Source organism: Aplidium turbinatum, chromosome 3 (genome assembly GCF_918807975.1).
Source record: "Aplidium turbinatum chromosome 3, kaAplTurb1.1, whole genome shotgun sequence".
Lineage (NCBI taxonomy): Eukaryota > Metazoa > Chordata > Ascidiacea > Aplousobranchia > Polyclinidae > Aplidium > Aplidium turbinatum.
Window position 1 is genome coordinate 1,495,187 of NC_137474.1, and position 23,546 is coordinate 1,518,732.

The window sequence follows — 23,546 nt, forward strand, 5'->3', positions numbered from 1 at the left end:
TTTTAGTATAAAAAGCCGAGTCATTGCATTAAGATGTGCAAAGTAAAGAGTCAAAAGACGAGGTTACTTAAATGCCGCACTGAATGATTTTCATCGCTAATTTCGTACTTTGAGAAAGGGTGTCTTTATCTACCAGGCATCCCCCAATATGCGCCAGCTAGCGGGCACAAACCAGTAGAAAAAATACGCCACAAACAACTCAAGCAGCAAGCACAGTGGTTACGACATAAACGATTGACAGCATCATATTGTGACATCACAAAGTAGATTAATTTGTTCATGATGATGGCAGCTACGAAATACTGCACTAGGCTACTTTTTCCCAAAATGATGTGCAGAGTTACAGCCATGCAATAGTCACACAGTGTTGCCAGATAGGAAACTTTGTCCTCAATATAGGGACAAAACATTGAGGTTTTTAGGTACAAAATCGAAACTGCGAAAATATCTAGATTCCGGGAAGTGAAACCTGCACAAAAGTCTGGCAGGATCGGGCAACCTTCTTTAAATACCATGGAGACATTGGCAGAACAGCCTCGACAGCAGGTGAAAAAATACCTTTTTATTTAGAGATCACCTTAAATTGCATTACAAAAAAGTGCTCCTGACATGAAATTGCGAATGGGTACTTTGCAAAGCAGCAGGGAGAATTCTTTTCCCGGGTTCTGCTAACACTGCGACACTTCGAGTTATTAAAGGTTGCTTTCAAAAGAAATAATTTAATTGAGCTTCAAAACCAAAGCAAGCACTTTGTTACCACCAGACCAAAAAGCACAAATGCAACAATACTAGCACCAGTCTATACACTTCAAGATTTCTTGAAGGCATGACAAGATTTTAAAGTGCTACTCTTTCCATAAAAAACGGCTCTTATCAAACACGGGGCTGGAACAACGATAAACAATGAGGTGCACCCCAAGAAAATAGTGTTGAGGGTTCCAACAATGGGAGCTCCCGATTGAGGTGGGACTGCAGGGTAACAGTCGCCTGCATGACAGAGTGCGCTCGAAACAGCGTCGGTGTGACTCCGTCGAGAGCATGCAGCTGTGTCCCTGGCAAAAACTTCATGGCACATCCAGGCCCGGATTTAGGGGGGGGGCAGAGGGGCAGGTGCCCCGGGCCCCCTGACTTTTGAAGGGCTTCCCTGCTTGGAAAAAATACGATTTTGTGTTATTTTTTTCCTTTCAGCCTTTAAAGTTTCTGCAAAATGCTGTGAGGTGCTGGATTAATGCTACTGTAGACTTAGAGGTGGTTTTTTTGCGCCGTAGGCGCAAAAAATTTTTTTGCACGGGGCCCCTGATCTTAAAGTGCCCCGGGCCCCCCCATCAGCTAAATCCGGTCCTGGGCACATCTGAATTGTAGCAGTTGGAGTGGTGAATGTGCAATGTTTTGCTGCTAATTGATTCCTTTATCTCTATTTGTAGTCACACGGTAGGATATGTGTTCACAATGGACGCGAAATGAAATAATTGTTACCACAATAAATGGACATCGTTTCAACGTAGAATCAACGTACAACAATAAACAACTCATGCTGACGTACAACAATATGGTGACGTCACACTCACAGTCATAGAACAAGAAAAATACGAATGTACAAGTTTGAGACGACAAATAACACTTTGTGGTGTAACAAAAGGTAACTAACTTCAAGCAGCATAACCAGCACGTGGGAACGATGACAATAGCTGGCACCCTCTGACGCCGTGAGTCGTTACTTAGAACAACAATCTGTACATTGCTACGTAGAATCTCAAGTCAATCTGCGTTCCTTAATGCTGCGTCCCACATATAGATCCCTTGCCCCCTGCCTTAGCCACGGCCCTGATCACAAATAGTCAACAAATTTAAGCTAAATACTGTGCAAGTAAAAAACATTGCATTCGCAACACAACACTGTTAAAATAGAGTACCATAATAACACTGACATATTTACGGTATGTTGATCCAATGTGATTTCAAGTTAATTTACCGTAGAAATGCAACATACATCCTTGCATACAGCGAAATACAAAACCACTACATGGGATTTACTTTTAGCGCCCTTCATGCTTTGTACACTAGGTGGGGTTGTGATAAGTGACGACTCGATCTTGAATCAAAACGCGCGGCCTGTTGATTGTCCAATCGCGTGCAAGCGGTTAAAACTACAGTTCACAATGACGTCATAAAAGCAAACAAGTAAATCAATTGTCCCATTCATATGAATCGTCAACCGCCTTCTGACGAGCGCCGGGTGCACGATCATCACTGTCATCACCACGATCATCTCTGTCATCATCACGATCATCTCTGTCACAGATCTCATCTTCGTCCAGCTCAGAGAAATCATAATCGCTAGCATCTTCTCCTCCTCCGGACTCTCTCTGGAAAACATGTTGTTTCAGACTGAGAAAGCCTTTCAGGAAGATGTTCCAGAGCACATCTCTGTTATCACAAAGGTAGAGCACAGGCAACAATTCAGTCAGAAAAAGACATTTTTTACATTGTTGATGTTCAATCAATGCCAAAACGAAGAGATGATTGAGTCTTTATCCTCGGACTGGGAAAGCTTCTTGCAGAGCTTAATCCTGGTAGTTTCGCATACTTGTAGAGGCTTTGTATCACTGACGTAGGCCCGGTCACCGAGATTGACAAGTGTTGTTGCCAGGGTATTACTCCATCCATTAGATGCCGCTGAATGGAGAGCGATCCTTAACGTGCGTTGCTCCAGCGCACACCCCGAGAGTCAAACCAGCGGCGCTTAATCTTGTAGCTTCTTCGTTCCAGAAGTCACGCGCTAACCAACTGAGCTATCTGGGCGGAAGATTAGCTGACAGAGCAAAGTTTTCCACAGTTGCCGTTGACTTGCGACCAAAGACGCAGAAGACAATCACCGCCCCAAAGGACAAATGGCAAAACTCGATGAAAGTAATTTCTTTGTGATCCCTTTGAATTGTAAGCAAGTGGAACAAAATGGCAATCATCAAGATATGAAAGAAAAATACAAATTGCGAATATTTTCGGCTGTATACAATACATATAGCCATGGTCAAGCATTTGACAAACTGGTTCACATAGTGACAGCTCGTCCCTAAGATCAGCAGGTGTGCAGCTCCCCAATTCTTTCAGAAGGAGGAAGAGGTTCAGATATATTCATACGAGATAAATTAATTTTTGTAGCTTATTCAACAAATTTTGACTTAGCAACACATTTTTAAATGGTAACAAACTTCAACAACTAATGTATTTAGGTTAGCAACTAACTAACTAACTTTAATAACTTTCTCACCTCCATCGGGTTTACAGTGATTGTCATTGCCGAGTCATCCCAATCTAAATCCCCTTCCTCCACATCATAACAGACATGCTCCTTGACAACTTCTTCTTCATCATCTTCTTGCTCCGGACATCCACTGAGCTCTGAACATCCACTGAGCTTGGTGTGAGCTGTAATGATGAGGACAACAACCACCATCCCACAGACACAAACGCCAATCACCAAAGCAGCAGCATTGGCTGAGGTCTTGGAATCTATAAAGTAATCCCTAAGATGAAAGTCACAACCACTTTGAAGAACAAAGGAGGATGTCAAATTTGGGATGTTATTGGAAGATTTCTTTCACCTTGTTTCGATGTAATCTTTCACCTCCCGTACACTCAATAACATAACATAGGATGCCAATAAGTGAGTATCATCACATGAGCATACAGGCTAAGTGATTATTGTTGAGAGATTCTACTTCGACTTATTCACTACAGTTGGAGAGTCACTTTTGACTGCTTTGGAAAACGTTGCAACGCTATCAAAATTCTCATTGACGATATTGCAACATTGAAAATAGTTTTCAAACAATCAAAAATTTCAAAATGAAAAAACCTTACACTGAAATGCGAGTTTAGTCTGACTGATAATTGACTCTTCTAGCGTGGACAGACAATATATCACTTCGTGTACCGCAATCTAATGTCGCTGTCGCCTGCATAGCCGAGAGCACTGTTTGGCGTTTAAAAGGGCGCCGGTTCGATACCGCTCAAGAACATGCGGCTGTGTCTTTAGCAAGATACTTAATTATATGCTTGAAAACAAAGTGTGGGCATCCTTGTAGATTTTGTTTAAATCTTCAACCACCGGACATACCATGTAAGCATGTAAGCTTAACATCTCTATTATTCTCACATGACTGATCAGGAGGAAGTAGGAACTGCTCCTCAAACGGATCCTCTTGGTCAACCTCATGGAGTCTCAACTCTCCATCTCGATCTCTTGCAACCAATGGAGCTGGTAGGATGTGGGAGTTCATTGATCTTGGAGGAGTTTCATCGGGTATTGCGACAGGAAGGAGTTTGACTCCACCCTGCTCTACAACCTGCAAAAGCAACGTTACAACAACGTGTGATTACACCCCCTCTATTACACTCTTCAGCGATGTTTTGAGATAATCCCAGTAGTTATGTTAAAGTGTATTGAATAAATTATCTTAAACACAACAAAAACACTTTTTAGGAAAAGAAAAACACTTTTTAGGTAGAAAATAATTCAGTTAAGCAAGTTTCTCAAATGTTTAGATTTGACCATATTTTTGTTGTGATAGTGTATTTATTCTTTAGTATTTCTTTTAAAAATATTTTTCTTATAGGCTTGAAAAGGGCTGATAACTAGCCGAAAACGTTCGCTTATTGTTTTTGTTAGTATGTTAAATGTAGTTTTGTTGCTGAGTTATGTATGTTCATGGAGAATAGTTTCAAACTTGAAAAAAATTAGCTTTCAATAAGCAACATTCTAGAAATCGTTTTGTTGTTTGCTGAAACCGATTTATTGAAGGCCACGACCTGCTACCACTCTTCATCGATGGGGCTATCAAAACACACCAATCTATCCAAATTGCGAAAAAAGCAGGCAAACTGTTGATCATTTGACTTTAGACAGTCCCTGGACTGCACTGCCCGGTGGTTTCAATATAGTTTACTAACACGAAAATATATTTCAAAACTATTTCAAATATATTTCAAAACGGAAATATATTTCAAAACTAACTAAAAGACAACGAGCGTCAAGTGTGAAAACGCCAAACAAAACTACTGTTGAAGACCAGCTTCAGTTGTCGTCTGGAATCGAACTAGGAACCTCTAGATCCTAGAGGATCCTTTAGATTTGCAGCATAATAACGTAGCCGCTTGCAGTAGTCACAAGTAGTTCAGACAGTAACCGGCAACGGTAGCCTGACACCCGCTCACTGTAACCACGAGCAAAGCGTTTCATATCTGTGATGCAACGCACAAGAAGATGCTTTTACGTTGGATCGAATCAGGTTTCAAACATTTTGAAAATCTTTCACAGCTTAAGATTGTACGGACTGCACACAATCTACTCAAGGCGTGATAAAAACGAACTGGGTTAAATTACGTCCAACGCTGTTCGTTCAACAAACCAGGCAGTCAAAGCGATGATTAATTTTAAGTTCATGTTTTATTTATGGCGAGATCACTCACAGAAACCATATGGACGTTGCTATGGTAACGGCCGTTCAGCTCCGAGCAGAAGAGGTAGAAGACATCCTCATCAAAGTTCTGACCATCGTCCTTGTAGACAACTCCTCGCAACACGGCTTGATAAGTGGCAACCGGTTGAATGCCTTTGTGAAATGATGCGGGATGAAAGTTATGCGGCCAAAGCAGGAAACGGAGATTAACAATCTGACAACTTTTCTACTGCAGTACAGAAGTCTTAAAATTGTTTGGGTTATAATAAGTGGAAAAAAATAGAATATATTTTTAGAAAGTAAGTACTGTGGGTAGCCTCTTGCCCCTTAAAAACAACCAACAATTTTTTCCACTAAATCATCAATATTTCATAATTCATAAAATATGCAAATGATGATACGTAACAATACTAGTATGTGACGTCAACGTCAGTCATTTAACGGTGAATTCAAATTACAAAGTTTCGTGTGCACGATTCTACAAAAAGGTTGGACGAGTGCCGACAGTTTGGGTGCTGGTCAGATGCTGATGCTTCATGGTAGGTTGGTGATAGTAGGGTGGGGGCGATGAAATCTATCTACAGTATATTATTTAACGTCTCTTGTTCCCGTATTGCGAGGGTTGGGCGTCAACGAACGTCCACTTTGTCTGATTGCATTTCCCAATGCCACCCGGTCCTGAGGCTCGACCGGAACAAAATATCGCAAATCGTTTTGGGAAGCAAAATTTTATTGGAACAAATTTCAAACGTACCGCGCATGCCCTAAACAGTCCATACAAATGTGGCACCAATTCACTACCAGCCCCATGTCCCCTAAGAATACATTTTCTTCTTTAAGCGATGCAAAGTTAAAAACAACAATATTAAAGTAAACGCTCTATACCTCGAATAGTGATTCCATTGTCGCGCTTCTCCATCTCCAGCAGGTTTCCAGAGAGTAAATGTTTGGGGCGAACCTCCAATACACCCCCTCCCTCGCCTCTCATCTTGTTTATGACGCAACTGTCCAGATTGTGACTCGGTAGCGACGGTTCTGAAAGATGACAGACGTTTGTTTGTTTTGAAGGCTGCAAAATAGAAGCAAGCCTCACGCGAGTTAGACGAATGTAAGAAAATCACTTATCTTACCAGAAGTGACGTTGAAACCCGACGTGACGTTGGAACCGGAAGTGATGACGATGTTATCAAATAAATGAAGGTCATGGCCTTTGACACTGTCTGGTGACCGAGAGATTATGTTATCCCCATTTATGGTGATAAGGGGGTCTGGTGGGGGTAGAACGTCTACGACCATTTGGAATGGGGGCACGAAGGGGCAAATCTTGGCAGTCGGTGTGCATCTAAACGTAGCAATAAATGATGAACGTTTGCTCGTGTTATGGTTCGACTCGACGCTTCGAGGACAAATCACAGAACACATTTTAAATATTCGACAAACTAATATGTCCGCTGCAGAGCCTAGCAGTGAGAACGGTGGATCAGAGTTCCAAAAAGGCGCCGTTCGACACCGCTCAAGAGCATGCGGCTGTGTCTAAGGCAGGACACTTAAAGGCATGCTGGAAGGTGGACACGAAGATTGGCTTCCTTGCCTTTCTATTCATTTGATCTAAACCTTCAAAAAGTCTGAATACGATAAGAAAGTATCAACGGAAAAGTGTAACGGCCAATGACAGCCTTGTCTAAATTTTCCAAGACACAGAAAAATTTCAAACACAAATGGAAATTTACAATGAAACTATAAAATACGACGAAAACTAAGCAGGCCACGCTATTGGATGGAAAGTACCAAAATGATGCAGCAATGTTTTAAGCAATTGATGTAAGAAATCTTCTTTTTGAAATCTATTTGAATAAGAAATTTGAATAGAAATCTATTTGAATAAGCTGAAGGTGCTATTACTATAGCGAAATCGATTCTTACTTACTTAATAAATAACACTAAAAGGTTAGATTGTTGTGCAAATGCCAGCATTTGATGAATGCAAAATAGCAGTACTTGCTATGTTGGCTTTATATTGCTATTTTACGAAACTGTTTCAGATTGTTTCTGAAACCTAGAATTTTGAATCGTTTGTTAAATTTCATACAAAAATTCTATCGTTTTTTTTTTAAGTGTTATGACTAAAAAACTTTGGATTTCACTCACTGATAAATAAGTAAACACAATACATAAACACGAACTGTCGAGTTTAATTAGGGCATGGCCTTTAGAGGCCATGATTAGAGGCATGGCTTTTTGGAAGAACTATGTGAATGATATCCGGGTACGCATGAATGCATGATGATCACAAGACAGACATTGAACAATTTTGCAACTTCATCAGCCAAAAAAAAACCACATATATGTTAATATTTATCTCACGTGACTTCCGTTTGAACTTTGACGCGGCGTTGACCTCCGGAGGGAAAACGTCTCTTGTTCAAGTAAGCAACCCTTTCCAATTCTGACGTCACGCTGTCTACGTCACTTCCGTTCGATCGTAAGTGCAAAGTGAACGTTGAAAGTGAAGTTGGATCCTGTCAAGTAGAGAATGCGTTTGAATAGGAGGGTTTCAATTTAGTGCCAACGTGAGGGATCAACTCCGCAAGGTCCAAGGCTTCGGAGGAATGTTTGGAGCAAAATATTGTATATAAAAACATATGATTCTATTTGAATAATTCCTTCTGATGATCTCCCTTTTAGGGTGAAACAGGCTGTAGAGATTTTAGACAGTTATAACTATATTTGATGTAAAAAACATCTGAAGTGTATTGTAGCAAAAACTCGGACTAATCAATTGTGGTTCAGTCGTTAAGTGACCATATAATTCCGGGAGAAATTAAGTGCCGGTACACAAACATTGAAAGGTGGATAAGGATGAGATTCAAAAGTTAAAAATCAGATAAAGTGAGCAGATCCCAAGTATCTGCTCCATCAGCTCCACGTTAAATTGCAGAAAATCAATGTAGTTGTGGCAAACCTTATTCGGTCGATAGTTTCTCATTAGCAAGTACGAGCGGACGAGGAAAGGACATGCGGATAATAACTGAAGCGAAATTAAACGCGGAGATAATAGCTCTTGGTGAGGTCTGCAATAAGAGCCACTAAGTGGAAAAAATAAGTTGTTACTTTGCGTCGTTCTAATGTTGTAAAATATTGGTTCGATGAAGGAAGCAGAATGCTTGCCAACTGGAAAAAAAGAGATAAAAAGACAAGCCATGCATAATTGATGTAATAATAGAGGTGCAGCAAAAGCACAATTCCTTTGTTTCCCGGCTGTCGATTGTGGCAAGAATTGACAGCGATAGCCATTGGTGTTTCCCCCATGAGCCTGGGCTCGCCAGTATCGCACCACTAATTCTACCACGGAGCTTTCGATCGCTGCTTTGCCATTCAATTGAACTTTTACTTTTGTGGAAACTGTGGAAAATAACCAAACCGACCGTCGTCAACCAGCTCAGTGGTTGAGTCTTCGGCTCTGGAGCTTGTAGATTTGAGTTCGATTCCAGATCGGGTCAAACCGAAGACTTTAAAACAGTACCGATTGTGTTCTTTCTTGCATAACGCAGTGAGAATAAGTCGGGTTGTCACAATCAAGGTGCAAATGCCTCGCGATGGCTTGCTTTGTATCTTCAACAAGCGTGTTGTTTTCATTATGGAATTCTGGTGCGTTGTGTTATTGTCGGTTATGACCTGAAGTAACCTCTGATGACGAAATCTGTATTATGTAACGTGTTTTCTGGAATCATTTTCCCTACGTGACCTTCTAGACACTTCTGTTGTTTACCTTTTAAATGCTACGTGACCGAACGATGGTTCTTTATGATGTAACCTTCTCGAAGTTACTGGACTGAACAGCCAACTATAAATAGTGGTGTAGTTTGTGTAATGTTTATTCTGAGATTCTGAGATTATTATTATGGTGATTGTTACGAGTTGATTATGAGAGTTGTGCTATGAGTTGTGAATTGGTATAGTTGATGCAGAAATTAGAGTTATTTGAGAAGCCGTTCGTTGGAGTCCTTCAAGCGTTTTTATATATCATTTCACCAGTAGAAGTATCCGTGAATTTAATTGACTGCTTTTCGGTTTGACCCATTAAACTACGTCATTGAATCTTTCCAAGTCTTTTTCCTGGTAAGAGATAGAAAGAAAACGTGATACGGGTAATAATGTGATGACATCTTAAGTCTGATATAAAATTAAAAATGAGCCCTGTCGCTAAAATACCTTAGCTGTCGTAGAGCGACAAAAAATAAAATCATAACATTATCATTATTAAGCTGTCTGGAGATGCCCACTGCTTGGGAGGAACGATCTACCTGGGGCTAACACAAAGCTGAGTGCTCGTTATGGAACAACGAGCACTTTCTTTATTGCGTACAAGGGGCGTGCAACAAAATCCTTATTGATGCATTATTATTTGACTATGATTGCGAGATTGCAATTTTATTGGTCATCAAACAGTTCAACTTTTAAAATTTAAACAAAAGCGCTACATTATTAATAATATTATTACCGTAGTTACGATATTACCATTGCTTTGTGACATAAGTGATAGAAGAGCATTTCTTGGAGGGGTTACTGTGTTTCTGATAAATATTCTAGTGTATTTATTGAGTTCCATTAAGGATAGGGGATCTCCTGACTAAAAAGCAGCTAAAAAACCATTCTAGTGTTATCACGAGTGGTTATTGTTGAGATCAAGAATATAAAAAGTGTAATCACTAATTGTGTTCCATCGTATCTTGCATGTGTTCCAAGCACGGCGACTGCTTATATAACTTGTATTCGCCCCTGCAGCAAAGGTCACGAAGATGATGAAGCTGATGACTCTACAATCAAGTGACTGCTTGAAGAATGCCCGGACATTTGACTCCAATGAAACGTAGTATAAAAACCAACTTCTCGTACGAAAGAATATACAAGAAGCTGATCAAACTTTAGTCGGTAGTACATTGGTCAATCTATCAACTCTCACTTAAAAGATGAGATTATAATATTGATTTTGTAAACCAGTCGTTGATTAGAGTGATGTCAAATGCCGCATAATCATCGATTACTGAGAAGCAGAATGCCGTACAAGCAAAGTAATTATGAAAGAAACGCATTAAATCTAAATCCCGCGACTTACATCAGACCGCTCTGCAACCGTTGCCAATCCTTCCATACACCGACCCACGCATCGCATCACTCTGACGTCTTCCAGGGTTCCTACATGGACGATGACGTCAGAGAGCTTCCCGTTGAAGTATTGAGCGTACTTTGACCTTCGACCTAAAGAAAGGTGAGCGATTGGAAAAAGCAACAAGAATTATGTGTTTCTGCAAAATCGACAGTTAGCCAACAGGGTGTGGAAAATACTTTAAAAAACATGAAACATGGCACCGGTCAACAAAACTTTTATTGCATTTCTACCAACACTTGTTCTTACATAATTTGGGGACGCTTATTCTGAATATGCCCTTACTTTTTTTCTGCAAGGTCTGCATTTTTTAAAAATTAAGATATAGTATATTTTATTTTTACGATATGGGTCATCCCGTACCAACATAGACACCCATGTAAATGGCACAGATTTTGCTGAAAGTTGTCATATTCTTCTTTAGTCTACCAAATGTAAGAATTGTTTCTAGCACTATGATGAACACCCAAACTTTTCAGTATTCAAATGCAAGAATTCCAAGTTTTAGATCAATATCTCAAACGGTTTGCCCACAGCGGCCGTTTCAATGTCCGGCGCTATGTCGTGTTTGTCTTGTGGGGGTAGCGGCAATTTTTGCAATTTTTGTCATTTTCAGAATTTTATAATTTCTGTTGCAATTGTATTGGAGGACTACAAATTTCTGTGCTAGTTCTTTATAAACTATGCTACACAATTCAACAGCAAAACAACATCTTGATGTATAGGTGCTAGTATCATCAATATCTTATGTTTTTTAATTTTTAAATGCTTCTAGCACCTAAACCAACCAAAATGTTTTGTTTAAAACTTGATTATTTGCAATATTTGAAAACTTTGCCTCTGTAAATTTGAGTTTGGAAATTGTGGTGCCATTAAAAGAGATCTTACGGGGGTCCGAAAGCTCCATCAGGCAGAATTGGTTCCTTTTTTAACCCCTACTGTTTAGAGACCCAAATGACTGTGTGGGCATTTTATGGTCGTAATGGAATGGATACCAGACAAACACATACATTCATTCTTTCATTTCATGATATAAAATCTTTGACTTTAAAACTCCTTCAATGTAAATTTAAAGAAAATAGCCCGGATAAATAAAAATTATTTGATATAAATCTGATTTAAGCACCAAATATATGCCACAAATAGACGAAAAAAATAAATTGTCGATTGCATAAAAACAAGAGCATGCAGAGAGAAACTGATTGCAGATTTGAAATCAGCATTCTAAACTTATACAGAATCCGTTAAAAAATCTCATGCAAGAAATAATCAAAAATAAATTGTTGACCAGTGAATCATACTTCATGAATCAGCATTTACATAGCGTCAAATCTGGAAAGTGCGATTTCCATATTGCGTGTTACAAAAAGTTACAAAAAAATTGAAAGTATAATTGCAATCACATCTAGCTGAAATATAAAAAGTATTGACATATTATAGCACAAGTTTTGAAAAGAAGTTACTAAATGTTCTAAGCCACACTACATCCTGAACACCATGAACACCATCCTGAACACTATCACTGTAACGGGTTGCCAAGAACGGACTATGCTGCACAGTCATCGAACCTACCACATCGGCAAAGTGGTAGCTACTTTACTCGGCTGTTGCATTGAATTGCATGTTTGTAATTGTAACGTTCGTTAAACCACACCAGCCTGGTAATTACCTTGCCAAGCGGCCCCAATGGTCCATGTGGTGGGGTCAGATGTAGGGTGAAGGGGGTAATCATCGGCGATAAGGAAGGGATGCTGTTTCACCCCGTCAATGAAAAGAGTTATGTTTGGGAAGTCTGCGGTGATTAAAACCTGGTACCACTTCTCGGAGCAGTTCTGTTAAAATAAGGGGATTAACCGAAATCGAAAAAACTTCTATCTACTTCATAGAACTTAATCTGGAAACAAACAACTTGTAGATTTTTTTATTTTTATAAACAACCGGGAAAAGATAATGACGGATGACGTGAGAAAATGAGCTTGCGATTTGACGATAACAAGGACATAGAGGAGTCACTGCGGACAACTGGCTCATCATGATGCAAATTACATTCTTTTTAACTGCTTCTTTTGTCATAGAAAGAGAATTATCATTTCTGGCCCCTGGGCTTGCTTAAACTAAATGCTTGTAGACAATCGACCAAACTGATCATTTGAAAAATATTTTTGTCGGTTCACAGTTGACGCGGCGGCTTGCGTTGCCGCTTCTGCTGTTGACCGGATGCTAGTTCAAACATATGTTATGTATTATTCAAATCTAACGCTGGCGGAACCAGCCGCTTGAGTGAAATCTACAGTGGACAGACCAGCGTTTGCCTTTAGATAGCCAAAACTATCTCCTACTCAATTTGTACTATTACTAACACAATCAAATATGAAGCCAAAAATAAACATTTGGATAAAAGAGCTTTAGTCAACCAATTGCCCTCAAATGTAAATCAACTTGAAGCTCGTCAAATTAAATTAAGTGGAGCTACCTTGCCACTTCCCAGCCTCCAGTGCCACTCCGCTGGGTTAAGTTTCCCTTTGCTCTCCCGCTCTCGTCTGATGAGCAACATCAAATGGCAGTGTTGAACGTAAATGGAGAAATGATGACGACTTAAACCTAAGAACAGTAATCGAAAGTTATAAATTAGACACGGAAACGGCACAATAACTGGTAGCGTATGCGATGTAAAGAGGTGCGCCCTGAGAGTGACAAGTATTTGAGCGATGGATGCAGGGCCGTACTACTAGAGCTGATGTCATAATCGTGTCGTCCAGAAGGTTGGTTATCCGGAGTGAGTTTTAAAAAAGGTAAAATCAGAGTCGTATATTCTTGGTCCAAATCTACAGCTTTGATAGGTAGAGGAGTCACAGCTGTCAATCACCTGTACAAGCTGTCAATCACCTGTGCCAGCTGTCAATCACCTGTGGGAGATGTCAATCACCTGTGCCAGCTGTCAATCACCTGTGCGAGATGTCAATCACCGGTGTCAGCTGTCAATCACCTGTGCGAGCTGTCAATCACCTGTGCGAGCTGTCAATTACCTGTGCTATCAGACTTGCAAAGGATTGTTGATTTTTCCTTCGACGTTCCATTGGCATTGATGAATAGACGAAACATCACTGAGAACTTGGAGGAGAATTCGCGACTGTCGAGCTTGGATCTAGCATCAGGGTCGTCCACCTCAATAGCTTGATCGATCCCGTTAAAGGCGTACACACGGCCACCCTGCATTGCCACCTCCCTCTGTGACATAAAATAACAGTAGCGGGAAAATAGCAGACGCCCGAGAGGACGCCAGTTCGACACCTACTGAGGGCACACAGTTGTGTTCTTGGTAGGACACTTAACGACACATTGGACGTGGACACAAAAATTTCCTCCCTTGTTTTCTCGTTCCCTTAACCATGACCATGAGGGATGAGCCTGGACACCATGAAAAAAGTCGAAGAAAAGCAAAATGCAAAATGAACTTTTTATCTTCTAAGAAATGGAGGAGCGGGTGAAAGACAATGTTAAAGATATGACAGCAAATTAACTAGAAATTTGTTGCTTTTAAAAGCCAATGCAGATGACTCTGATGTAAAATGAAAATGTCACTCAGTTCTAAAATTATGAAAATCAGATCCAGCTGGCAACATTCGAGCTTAGCATGGGAAGACCACACCTAATCTACATAACTGGACGCCAATAACGTCTAATTAACGTTAAAAGATGTCAATAATGCGTTATCCTTGTTACATGTAACAAAACAAAATGTTAGATTGACCATTTCTTTGCTGTTCTGACAATGCATCCAGTTGAACAATGACTACCTTGTACTGTGGAAGGTTGTGGGTGTTCTTGTCGAACACTTTCGTTAATCTTTTGTACGCGGGATAGCTTGGCAGAAGTTCGACAAGCTCTTGAAATGATCCTTCTGTCAAATGCAAATAATAACATATGTTGACCCTGGTTTGTGGTGGAAGAGGAGGTATTCAGGGTTAGGGTTAGTCAAGGGTCACCAGGGCCCCAGGGGGTCACATGTGGTGATATGTTAGTTTTTAATAGTTGGTTTTTTTAATTATTTCTTCTGTGATAAAATGAGAGACAAATAAAACATTTAGGAAAACTCTTGCAAAATATGGATTTTTCCTGAAATAAGTTTAAAAAATTTTATTAACATGTTTGAATCCTTGAAAAAACATTCCTTACTCAGTGGGAACTTAACCACAAACTAAGGTACTGCGGATTAATCTTGATAGCTCACCGCACATCCTTCTAGCATCCTTTGCAGCATACATATCACGATCACATCCCGTGATGGACTCGACGCCGCTCATATCCAAGCTCACGGTGACTTGGATACTGGTGACGTCATCGCGAGGAATGCAAGTGTTCAAAGTTGGCTTTGCGCAAAGTTGCACGGACGAGGTTTTTAAAGCAACAAAATCAACGCTCTCCGGGCAACCTGAAGATAGGCGTTGTTAGTGGCACTACGCAAAGTTTAAAGCAAAACCTCGAACGTGTCTCCTTGATTGATGGATTTCGTGGCAAGGCTGCAGTGGGAAGACGAACGTACTTAAAACATTTTAACAACAAAATCATCTTCATCTATTTATCCCTTCTTTAGTAGAGGAGACTTGGCGTTTGTCCCCGGTAGCAGGGGACCGCCAGTTTCTACAGCCCTTTCACCATGCTTTCCGATTGTTGGGGTTGATTTTATCCAAGTTCCTTACACCGATGTCAACAAGAAATTGAAAGGATCATCCATAATTCGCATAAAGCGGAAACTTGAGCCGCATAATCGCATGAGACTGCCAAGGCTGGTTCAGACAGAACAGGATATAACACTATAACAGGATGCGAGTGGCATGGAACGCAGTGCCAGGAGCCTCCATAGTAAGGAAGGAGGTGATTGTTGGGAAAATGTAAATTCTGATCCAACTTTGCTGGTACATAAAGTAATAGACAAACAAAACAAAGTGACTTTAACGGGTTTAACATGTGTAATTACACAGAGATACAACATAATTTAAAAAAAAATCAACTCAAACGTTTTCGACACGTAGACCTGTGTGTCCTCATCAGGAATTACTTAAATTTAATACACAATAAAATACATAAAGTAATATTTGAAAAAGTAGACGGGGAATGAAAAGGAAAGGTCAAGTGCCTGAGTCCGTACTTTAATCATCACAGCGCAAAAAAACTTATTAAAGTCAAGTTAGGAAACAACTTTTCACGTGTTTTTGTCTATGCGTTGGACAAATCAATTAACTTTTATTTTTTACTAACGACGTCACAGTAATACATAGCAACAGAACTAGTAAGTTATTGAGTGTTTATCGAGATCATTCATTCTTGTAATAACGGTTGTGGCTTTCATAATGATAATTTGCGATGAGGTGGAATATTAATGTAATAATATTACTATTTCCCTTTTAATAGATAAATATTGTAGTCATACTTGAAAAGTATAAAGATGACAAAAAAACGTTTAAAACAAAGTAAGTTGAAGCCAAAAACAAACTAAAACATAAATTTGCACGGCTGTAAGGATAACAAGTTTTAGGGAATCGAACCGGCACCCTTCGACCAGAGCAATTGAAAACTTGAGTTTATTCACTAATGAAACAATTAAAGAAAAGAAGGTTTAAGTTTTCTGAAACCGCAGTTATCCAGGCATTGAAGGGTAGTGTTGGGCATTGAAGGGTAGTGTTGGGCAGTGGTTGTGTTGGGCAGTGGTAGTGTTGGGCAGTGGTTCTCGAGCTTCTTCCAATGTGACGCACTTACAAAAGTTTATTTGGTTTTGTGACGCACTAACAACAAATTTATAAAACCCGTGCCCGTGCTTCAACAACGTTTTGTCGCGCGATATCATAGGAAGGAGGTCAGTGTGACAGCTGTATTTAAAATCGCTACTTTTTGTAAGTAATACCGTTGAAAAACAGTTTTCTCTTATTCTTCAATGTTAGTTTTAAAAAAAAATACGCTGAATAAAACGCACAATATTTTTAAGCCTAAAATATTGCTCAGTCTAGTTATTCCATGACATTATCGCGCGGCGCTCTTACAAATTTTGAGCGACTCGCGACGCACCATTTAAAAACCACTGGTCTATGAGTTTTCGCTGTCGTCTTGTTTCTGTCAAAGACTCGAAAAGCATGGCGGACACTAGACAGGCTTGATCGATTTTACAACATTGAGCTATCCGGGAGTTGTATTAAAAAACAATGAATTATTCAGGAATGCAGTAAAAATTTAATATGGCATAAAAATAATAAAAACAAAACAAATGTATAAGTTTTGCACGTTACATCGATTACATCAAGTGGAACAACATCCAGTAGATGATGTGGGAAAACAAGAAAGACTTAATGATGGAAACGGTTTTTAATTGAGAAAAACATTATCGAGAGAATGTAGCAGCACCTGTTAATAGGACTAGCAAGGCCAAACGAGTCTTCAAGATGCTAAATAATAGATTAGAGGAACATTCACTGCACTGGTGAAGAGTCGCTACAACACAATTCTCATGAATCCAAAAATCGGCTTTAATTCTAAATATTCAGTCAACAAGTATTGACATCAGTGATTGAGCGAACGCCGTTGCACAAGCGAATAAAATGTCAACACAAGAACACAAAGTTGTTTTTCAAAACCTACCTACCGAGTTGATGAAGCAGTGCGGAATGGCCCGTTTCGGTGAGTCCGATTCGGTGAGTCCGATCCCTTAACGGGGGATTTTTTCAATTTTTTTTTTAAATTATCGGGTACCGTAGCCTAATTATCATTGCCGTTTTAGGGTTAGGGGTTAGAGGTTAGAAACTCACCGAATCGGACTCACCGAATAGTAGCAGACCCGAAGCAGTGGCACTACGGATTAACAAGAATGAAGCATTGTGTTTTCCTCATGTTGGTCAACAACAAAAGTTTACTCAAATTGTGAAAGTGAAATTAATGAAAATTCTTATAAATTGTAACAGCTCAAAATCTTCAACAAAAGTTTGTAGAAGAAAGTTTTTTTTCAAAGTTTAGCGCTGAAGCTGGCGAAAGCAATGGAAGCATTAAAAACTTGATCTTTTACGCGTAAAGAACTCTGGACAATGTTTGGTTTAAGATGAAATGAAACTCGCTACAATTTGTAATTTCTCAACACGCTTTGCCTTAAAATCAAACACAGAAGATGGATGGAAAAATGGTTTTAATATTTTTTGTGGTGGACTCTTTTTTCTGTTTCCAAATAAATGCAAATGATCGTTCTTTCTTTAGCATCCGGAAGCTAAATTTGATCGCTGCCTACTTGAACAGATGGCGTTCTGAACACGCAATACAACGTTACGCATACAAATTGGATACCACCATTTTTTCGTTTCTAGCACTAGTTGCAACGTTCATCTGATGAAATTGAAAGTGAAAGCAACAATAAACAAGATGGTTTATTGCTTCATTGACGTTTCGCGCACCATGACAATGCGCATCCTCGGAGCGAATAACATACAAAATAAAATTTTACACAGTTATTATCATATTTTCGTTGTGTGTAACCCAGTGGCCGATTGGCTGACAACAACACATGATTACAAACATAGACAGCCAAGTAATGCTACTAGGCGTCATATGCTTGTGATACAACAAGGCAGACTCTCCACCAAAGCTTCAACATATGACTAGGGACAAGTAAACAACTATTTTGCATATTTCTGGATGAAAACCGAAACAAATATTCAAAGTGATTCACGAATTCCTCTCAAACCAAACCTCAGATTGCAAAATCAATGCATTTTATATGCAGACGTTGCAACAATGCAAAAAGCTGTCATTCGATAATTGGGAAAATCATTAATAATGCTGCAGTTTTGTTTCATTAATAGTTTCATTCATAGCAGTTTCATTCATAGCAGTTTCATTAATAATGCTGCAGAAATAATTGTAAACTGGTTCACCCTTTCAAAAAAAAACAAGACTACCAGCATTACCTACGTAACACTCTCACCTGACCAATGAGGGTGACAGATGGGATTCACTTTCACATTTATAGAAGCAGGAAGTGAACTTCTTTCGCCACAGTCATAAGCTTTCACCGACATGTTCCAGACAACAGTCGTTTTTTCCGCTAAAATCTTCTTCTTTGACAGCAACAAACCTAAATAGCCAAAGAAGTGGTTTTAAAAATTCACTTTTTTATGATTTTGTGGGCGTACCTATGAGTTGATTTATGCCTAAAACAAACATGTGCGAAAAAATGGTACTCGTATAAGGCACTGTTGGTTTGGTGACAAGGGTCTGCTACTATTCGGTGAGTCCGATTCGGTGAGTTCCTAACCTCTTACCCCTAAAACGGCAATGATAATTAGGCTACGGTACCCGATAATTAAAAAAAAAAAATTGGAAAAATCACCGAATAGGGATCGGACTCACCGAAACGGGCCATTCCGTGGTGACAACCCAACGCATGACGTGATACGAGTCCTTTTAATAATAATCATACCTTTGCTAGTGACTTCAAACAAGTCACCGTGGTCGCCCATGATTTCATATCTACATATATCTCTGTACAAATGAAAGCAATCGTTGTCTCTTGCATCAAAACTCAATAATGGTTGTCCAGCAGTAACATCGCCTTCGATGTCCACGAAGTAATTTGTCGTTAGAAAATAAGGGTCATGTTTGTTCTCTGCTACAACTGTCACGTCCAAGTGAGATCTATAAAACAAATCACTTTTTTCGCTGTTTATGTTTCTCGGGAGTCGATTGCAGCCAGGATTGACAGCAACCGACGCGTGTTTCGCCCATGAAGCTTGGTTCATCAGTATCGCACCAATAGTTCATGTTAATCCATATTCAATGCTATTTAGTTACATTTTTTCTGACATAACATATAAAACTTTACTATTTAGAGCTTGGAACACAAATTGTTATTAGAAAAAAGTAGACTTCAAATTAATACGAAACTAGTAAAATTGCAAACTAAGGCAAAGCATTAGCCTCCAACCAAATATATCTTCGATTTTAACCTTCAGCATATTTAGACTCATTTGATTTGTCTAAATCAAACCAAATTTAGGTTTGACTTCGGCACTTGTTTAATCACTGATTATTTTATACAGCTTGTTCCGGTAAACTCGTAAAATACTGCAGCCAAAACTTAAACAACGTATTCGCAAAACCATGCAAGTTGGTATATGCATCAAGTCACTACTCAAAATGTAACCTTCACAGCCTGTTTTACAACACAAAAAGATTTTCAGAAGTTTCTCGACTGTTGTGCCTGCCGATCACAATTCTTTTTTTGTCTTTTTGTGGTACAACAACATCTACAGTATAAATTTTAGTTGTTCAGAAATATGTGTATGATGAAGGGAATTAAACGTCATATTAGAGCAAGTTCATAATATCGCAGTTTCAAAAATTTGTCAGAATAAAAAAAATGTTGCATTGAACTTGCCTGTGAGAGCTTCTTTGACCAACCGGCTTTCCATCTTCATCAATGCCAATGCCACAATCCACAGCAGAAATAAGTAAATGATACGCACTTTCATTGTCGCAAGCTGCTAATGTCTGGTCTGGCTTAAGAAACACTTTTCCTCGACCTGTTGCTTTGTCAAGTACAGACACATAAAAAGGAATCTCTGTTTCTTGTTTGTTCATAGAGTAAAGTTGGTAATCGCAAATTAAACCTGAAAACGATATCAACATTTCACATTAGAAAATGAAAACTCAAATAAAATTCTTGAGATTTAAATCGACTTGGGTTAAAATCTTGTAAAGTTTTGCAATCAATTAACCTTAGTCCATCATGTACGCTGCAGTGCATACGTAGATGACAAGAGAGCTTAATTTATTTTAAAGTCAAAGCAATATCATCTGACCACAACAATTCTAAAGGCCTTTGAGAGACTGCAAATTTGCAAATGGTTATGGAATCGGCTTGATGATACTAAAACTGAGTTTTTTAAAGAACCAACAGCAAACTTTGGGATACTTTTTCATCCACAATCCTGACTTAGTTGTTAGTTTGAAGAAAACATAGTAAAAAGATGTTTAATTGTTTAATGGTACCGTATGTATAAAAATACTACCAAAATGATTTCTATGCTGCTCATCAATTTGAATCTATTAGTCCCTGCTTATTAAGCCTACCTCAGGATCAGACTATTTTGGGCTTACTAAGCGGGCAACATTTTCAATTACAGGAATTAATGAGAATAATTCTCGACCGGACCAATTTAGGCTTAATAAGCAGGTGGGCCTGTTAACCGTGGGGTTGATAAGCAGGGACTACTGCATTTATTACCAAAATAATGACTGGACTTGATAAAACTATATTTGCAGTTTTGATTAGACTGATTTTTCAGGTCAAAATTTAAGATTGGTTGATATTAACCTTGTAGTTCTGGCATATCTTCATCTGTTGCAGACAACACAGGTTGGACAAGCACTTCATTTGACGTCTCATAAATCGTTCCAATAAAACTTTTTTCCAAATGTGGTTTGTGTCGATTTGGTCCTGAAGACATTAAAAAGAATCACCAAAAATTTACTGATTTACCACTTCAAAAATAAAATTCAAAATAAAATCTAAGCTTTGAATATCGGCAAATGTATTGAAATGGAACACAAATGAACAGAGAAGTCAGATACGTTTAAGTAAGATGTCAAGTCGACATTCAATGGTCTTGAATTCTTTGTTTCGTTAAAAATCAAATTTTACTTCAGAACTCACATTAGTTCAGTTCAGTTTATTTTTTGTTGGCGAAAAAGAAAGACACAAAAAGCAAAAACACAATAAACACAAATAATTTGCACAAGGACGGCAGCGAAAGACCAAAAGGTCACCAAAGTCAGCTACCACCAAACATTTAAACAAAAAACACAAAATTAAGAACATTAACACATATATAATATATAGCACAATACCAGCACTTTACATAATACATTAACAATGGAATAACACAGGGCAACATAAAAAAAAACTGTGTAGAGAAATAAGCGGATGATACGTTTCAGGAGTGATCATTGTACAAATTCTTTAATAAACATTTATATTTAAATTTAAAAACATTATAAGACTTTTCTTTTATTTCTTTGGTATTATACTTGATTCCATAGTTTCACTCCATTAAAACATAGCATCTTCTTACCAGAGTTTGACGTTGTAAAAGGCAAATATAAATCATTCTTTTGGTTCTGACGGGTTTTATGATGGTGAATTTCGTAAATTACAAAAATAAAGCAGCCAGCAAAGGCCCGGGGCAGCATTTTGTGCACATATTTGTACATAAATTTTGCAGTTTCTAATTTAATAATATCGGCAATTCTGAGCACATTAAATTGATAAGAACAGTTGTATTTGTTGACCTCAGCAAAAATAAGCAGGATCAAATGAACTTGTTTTGTAACACTTGTAGTGGAGCAAGCAATTAACTTCTTGAATTGAAAAGGAATAGTTTAAGTTTGTTTGTTCATAAAATTTATCAGAAAGCACAGAAAGTCGATTCAATATGAATAATAAATCTTTAAAAAAAACAAAATATACTACCGCAGCCTACTTAATCATCAAATTTTGCACCACAAAAAAGTTAAAGTTATATATATCTATTGCCCACAACATGATTCATGCATGAAATTAAAAGTACATTGAAAAACTTGAAACAACACAAACGTCTAATGTTAGTCAGTGGTTGCGACAAAAATTGTTGAAACATGCCAAACTCTATAAAAGACTTGTCGGAACATCATTAATAAATACACGATATCATTTATTAATGATACCTATATACATGTAGTAGGTCAGGCTTTCAATATATATAAACTTTGCTTTGCCAAGAAAATGGCTGGAAAAAATTAATTTACTTTTTCAAGCAAAAATATCAATACAACATTTGTTACACCAAAATTTGTTACTGTAATTAGTCACAGACTAATATTTTATAACAGATAGTAAGCAGCAAAAGACGTATAATATAGTTTAATAAAAAATCTGAAAATTTATTTTCAGTTTACCTCTGTGATTGGTTGTATATCCAAAACTAAACAGATGAGAAGAAATTGTTTTCAAAAATATAAAGGTAATAATCCAGTGTTTCATTTTCAAAACCTCAGAAAGTTGCAAACAGACCAAGTATTCAATCTTGTATTAAATCATCATATTTATTGATACATTTATTAAATTCTAAAAAAACTGTAAGTATGTTCAGTGTAACTAGATTTTTTGAAATGACAAAATGTAAAATAACTAATCAAAACCTAAATAACTTCAAACATCATTAGGATTTTTCAGGCTTCAAGCCCCTTAGCTTTGTGGAATGGTCAGCATCATATTTGAGCTGGATGGCATAAAAACCTGCAAGACCTAATTTATAAAAACGCCAAATCAAAAACCCAGGATACGATTAAACAACATAACTTGCTTCACTGGGGTCTTGCTTCAATTTTGAAATAAAATGTTTAATTTTATGAAATAACAATAATTAATAACATGTTTGATTTTGTGACTATCACAACAAACAGTACTAGCAGCTACACTACGATCACAGATGCAACATAACATGAAGCAGCATAGGAAGGTATAGTCTTAGAGCCAACTACTCCCATTATTTTGACATATCATTATGTGTCTTGCCAATACACAGTTGCATGCTCAGCAGCGGTTCTGTTCTTACTATTCGCCATGCAGGAAGACAATTCAAAACACAAATTTTATAGTTTAAAAAAAGAACAGCCATGTACATCGATTAAAGCTAGTTAGCATTAATGTCTCCTATTTCTGGTGGAAATTAACCTTTTCCGATGAAAGTTTATTATTTTTTACAATTATTTTTTTTGAGTAATGATTAGTTAGTCTTATTTCTGTAGATTTTAACATAAAAGCAACGGTTCAACAACATAATGTATACCTAGAAAATCAAGCTCGTCAATTCATATGCTCATTTGAATATGTAAGAAGTTGC

At 38.2% G+C, this 23,546-nt stretch overlaps 1 protein-coding gene across 1 annotated transcript; it reads right to left on the minus strand.

Annotated features, from left to right (window-relative positions):
- Positions 1-327: 327 nt before the first annotated feature.
- On the minus strand, positions 328-22,686 carry LOC145766010 (calsyntenin-1-like). The gene is made up of 18 exons (XM_082577663.1): positions 22,600-22,686; positions 20,981-21,103; positions 20,042-20,273; positions 19,085-19,419; positions 18,590-18,739; positions 14,861-15,061; positions 14,427-14,530; positions 13,656-13,857; positions 13,103-13,230; positions 12,299-12,461; positions 10,579-10,721; positions 7,827-7,981; positions 6,593-6,804; positions 6,348-6,497; positions 5,473-5,615; positions 4,160-4,349; positions 3,272-3,513; positions 328-2,366 (listed from the first exon to the last, which is right to left on the minus strand). The coding sequence occupies exons 1-18, from the start codon at positions 22,682-22,684 to the stop codon at positions 2,187-2,189; spliced, it is 3,138 nt and encodes a 1,045-aa protein (XP_082433789.1). The 5' UTR covers positions 22,685-22,686; the 3' UTR covers positions 328-2,186.
- Between the last annotated feature and the right edge of the window lie 860 nt (positions 22,687-23,546).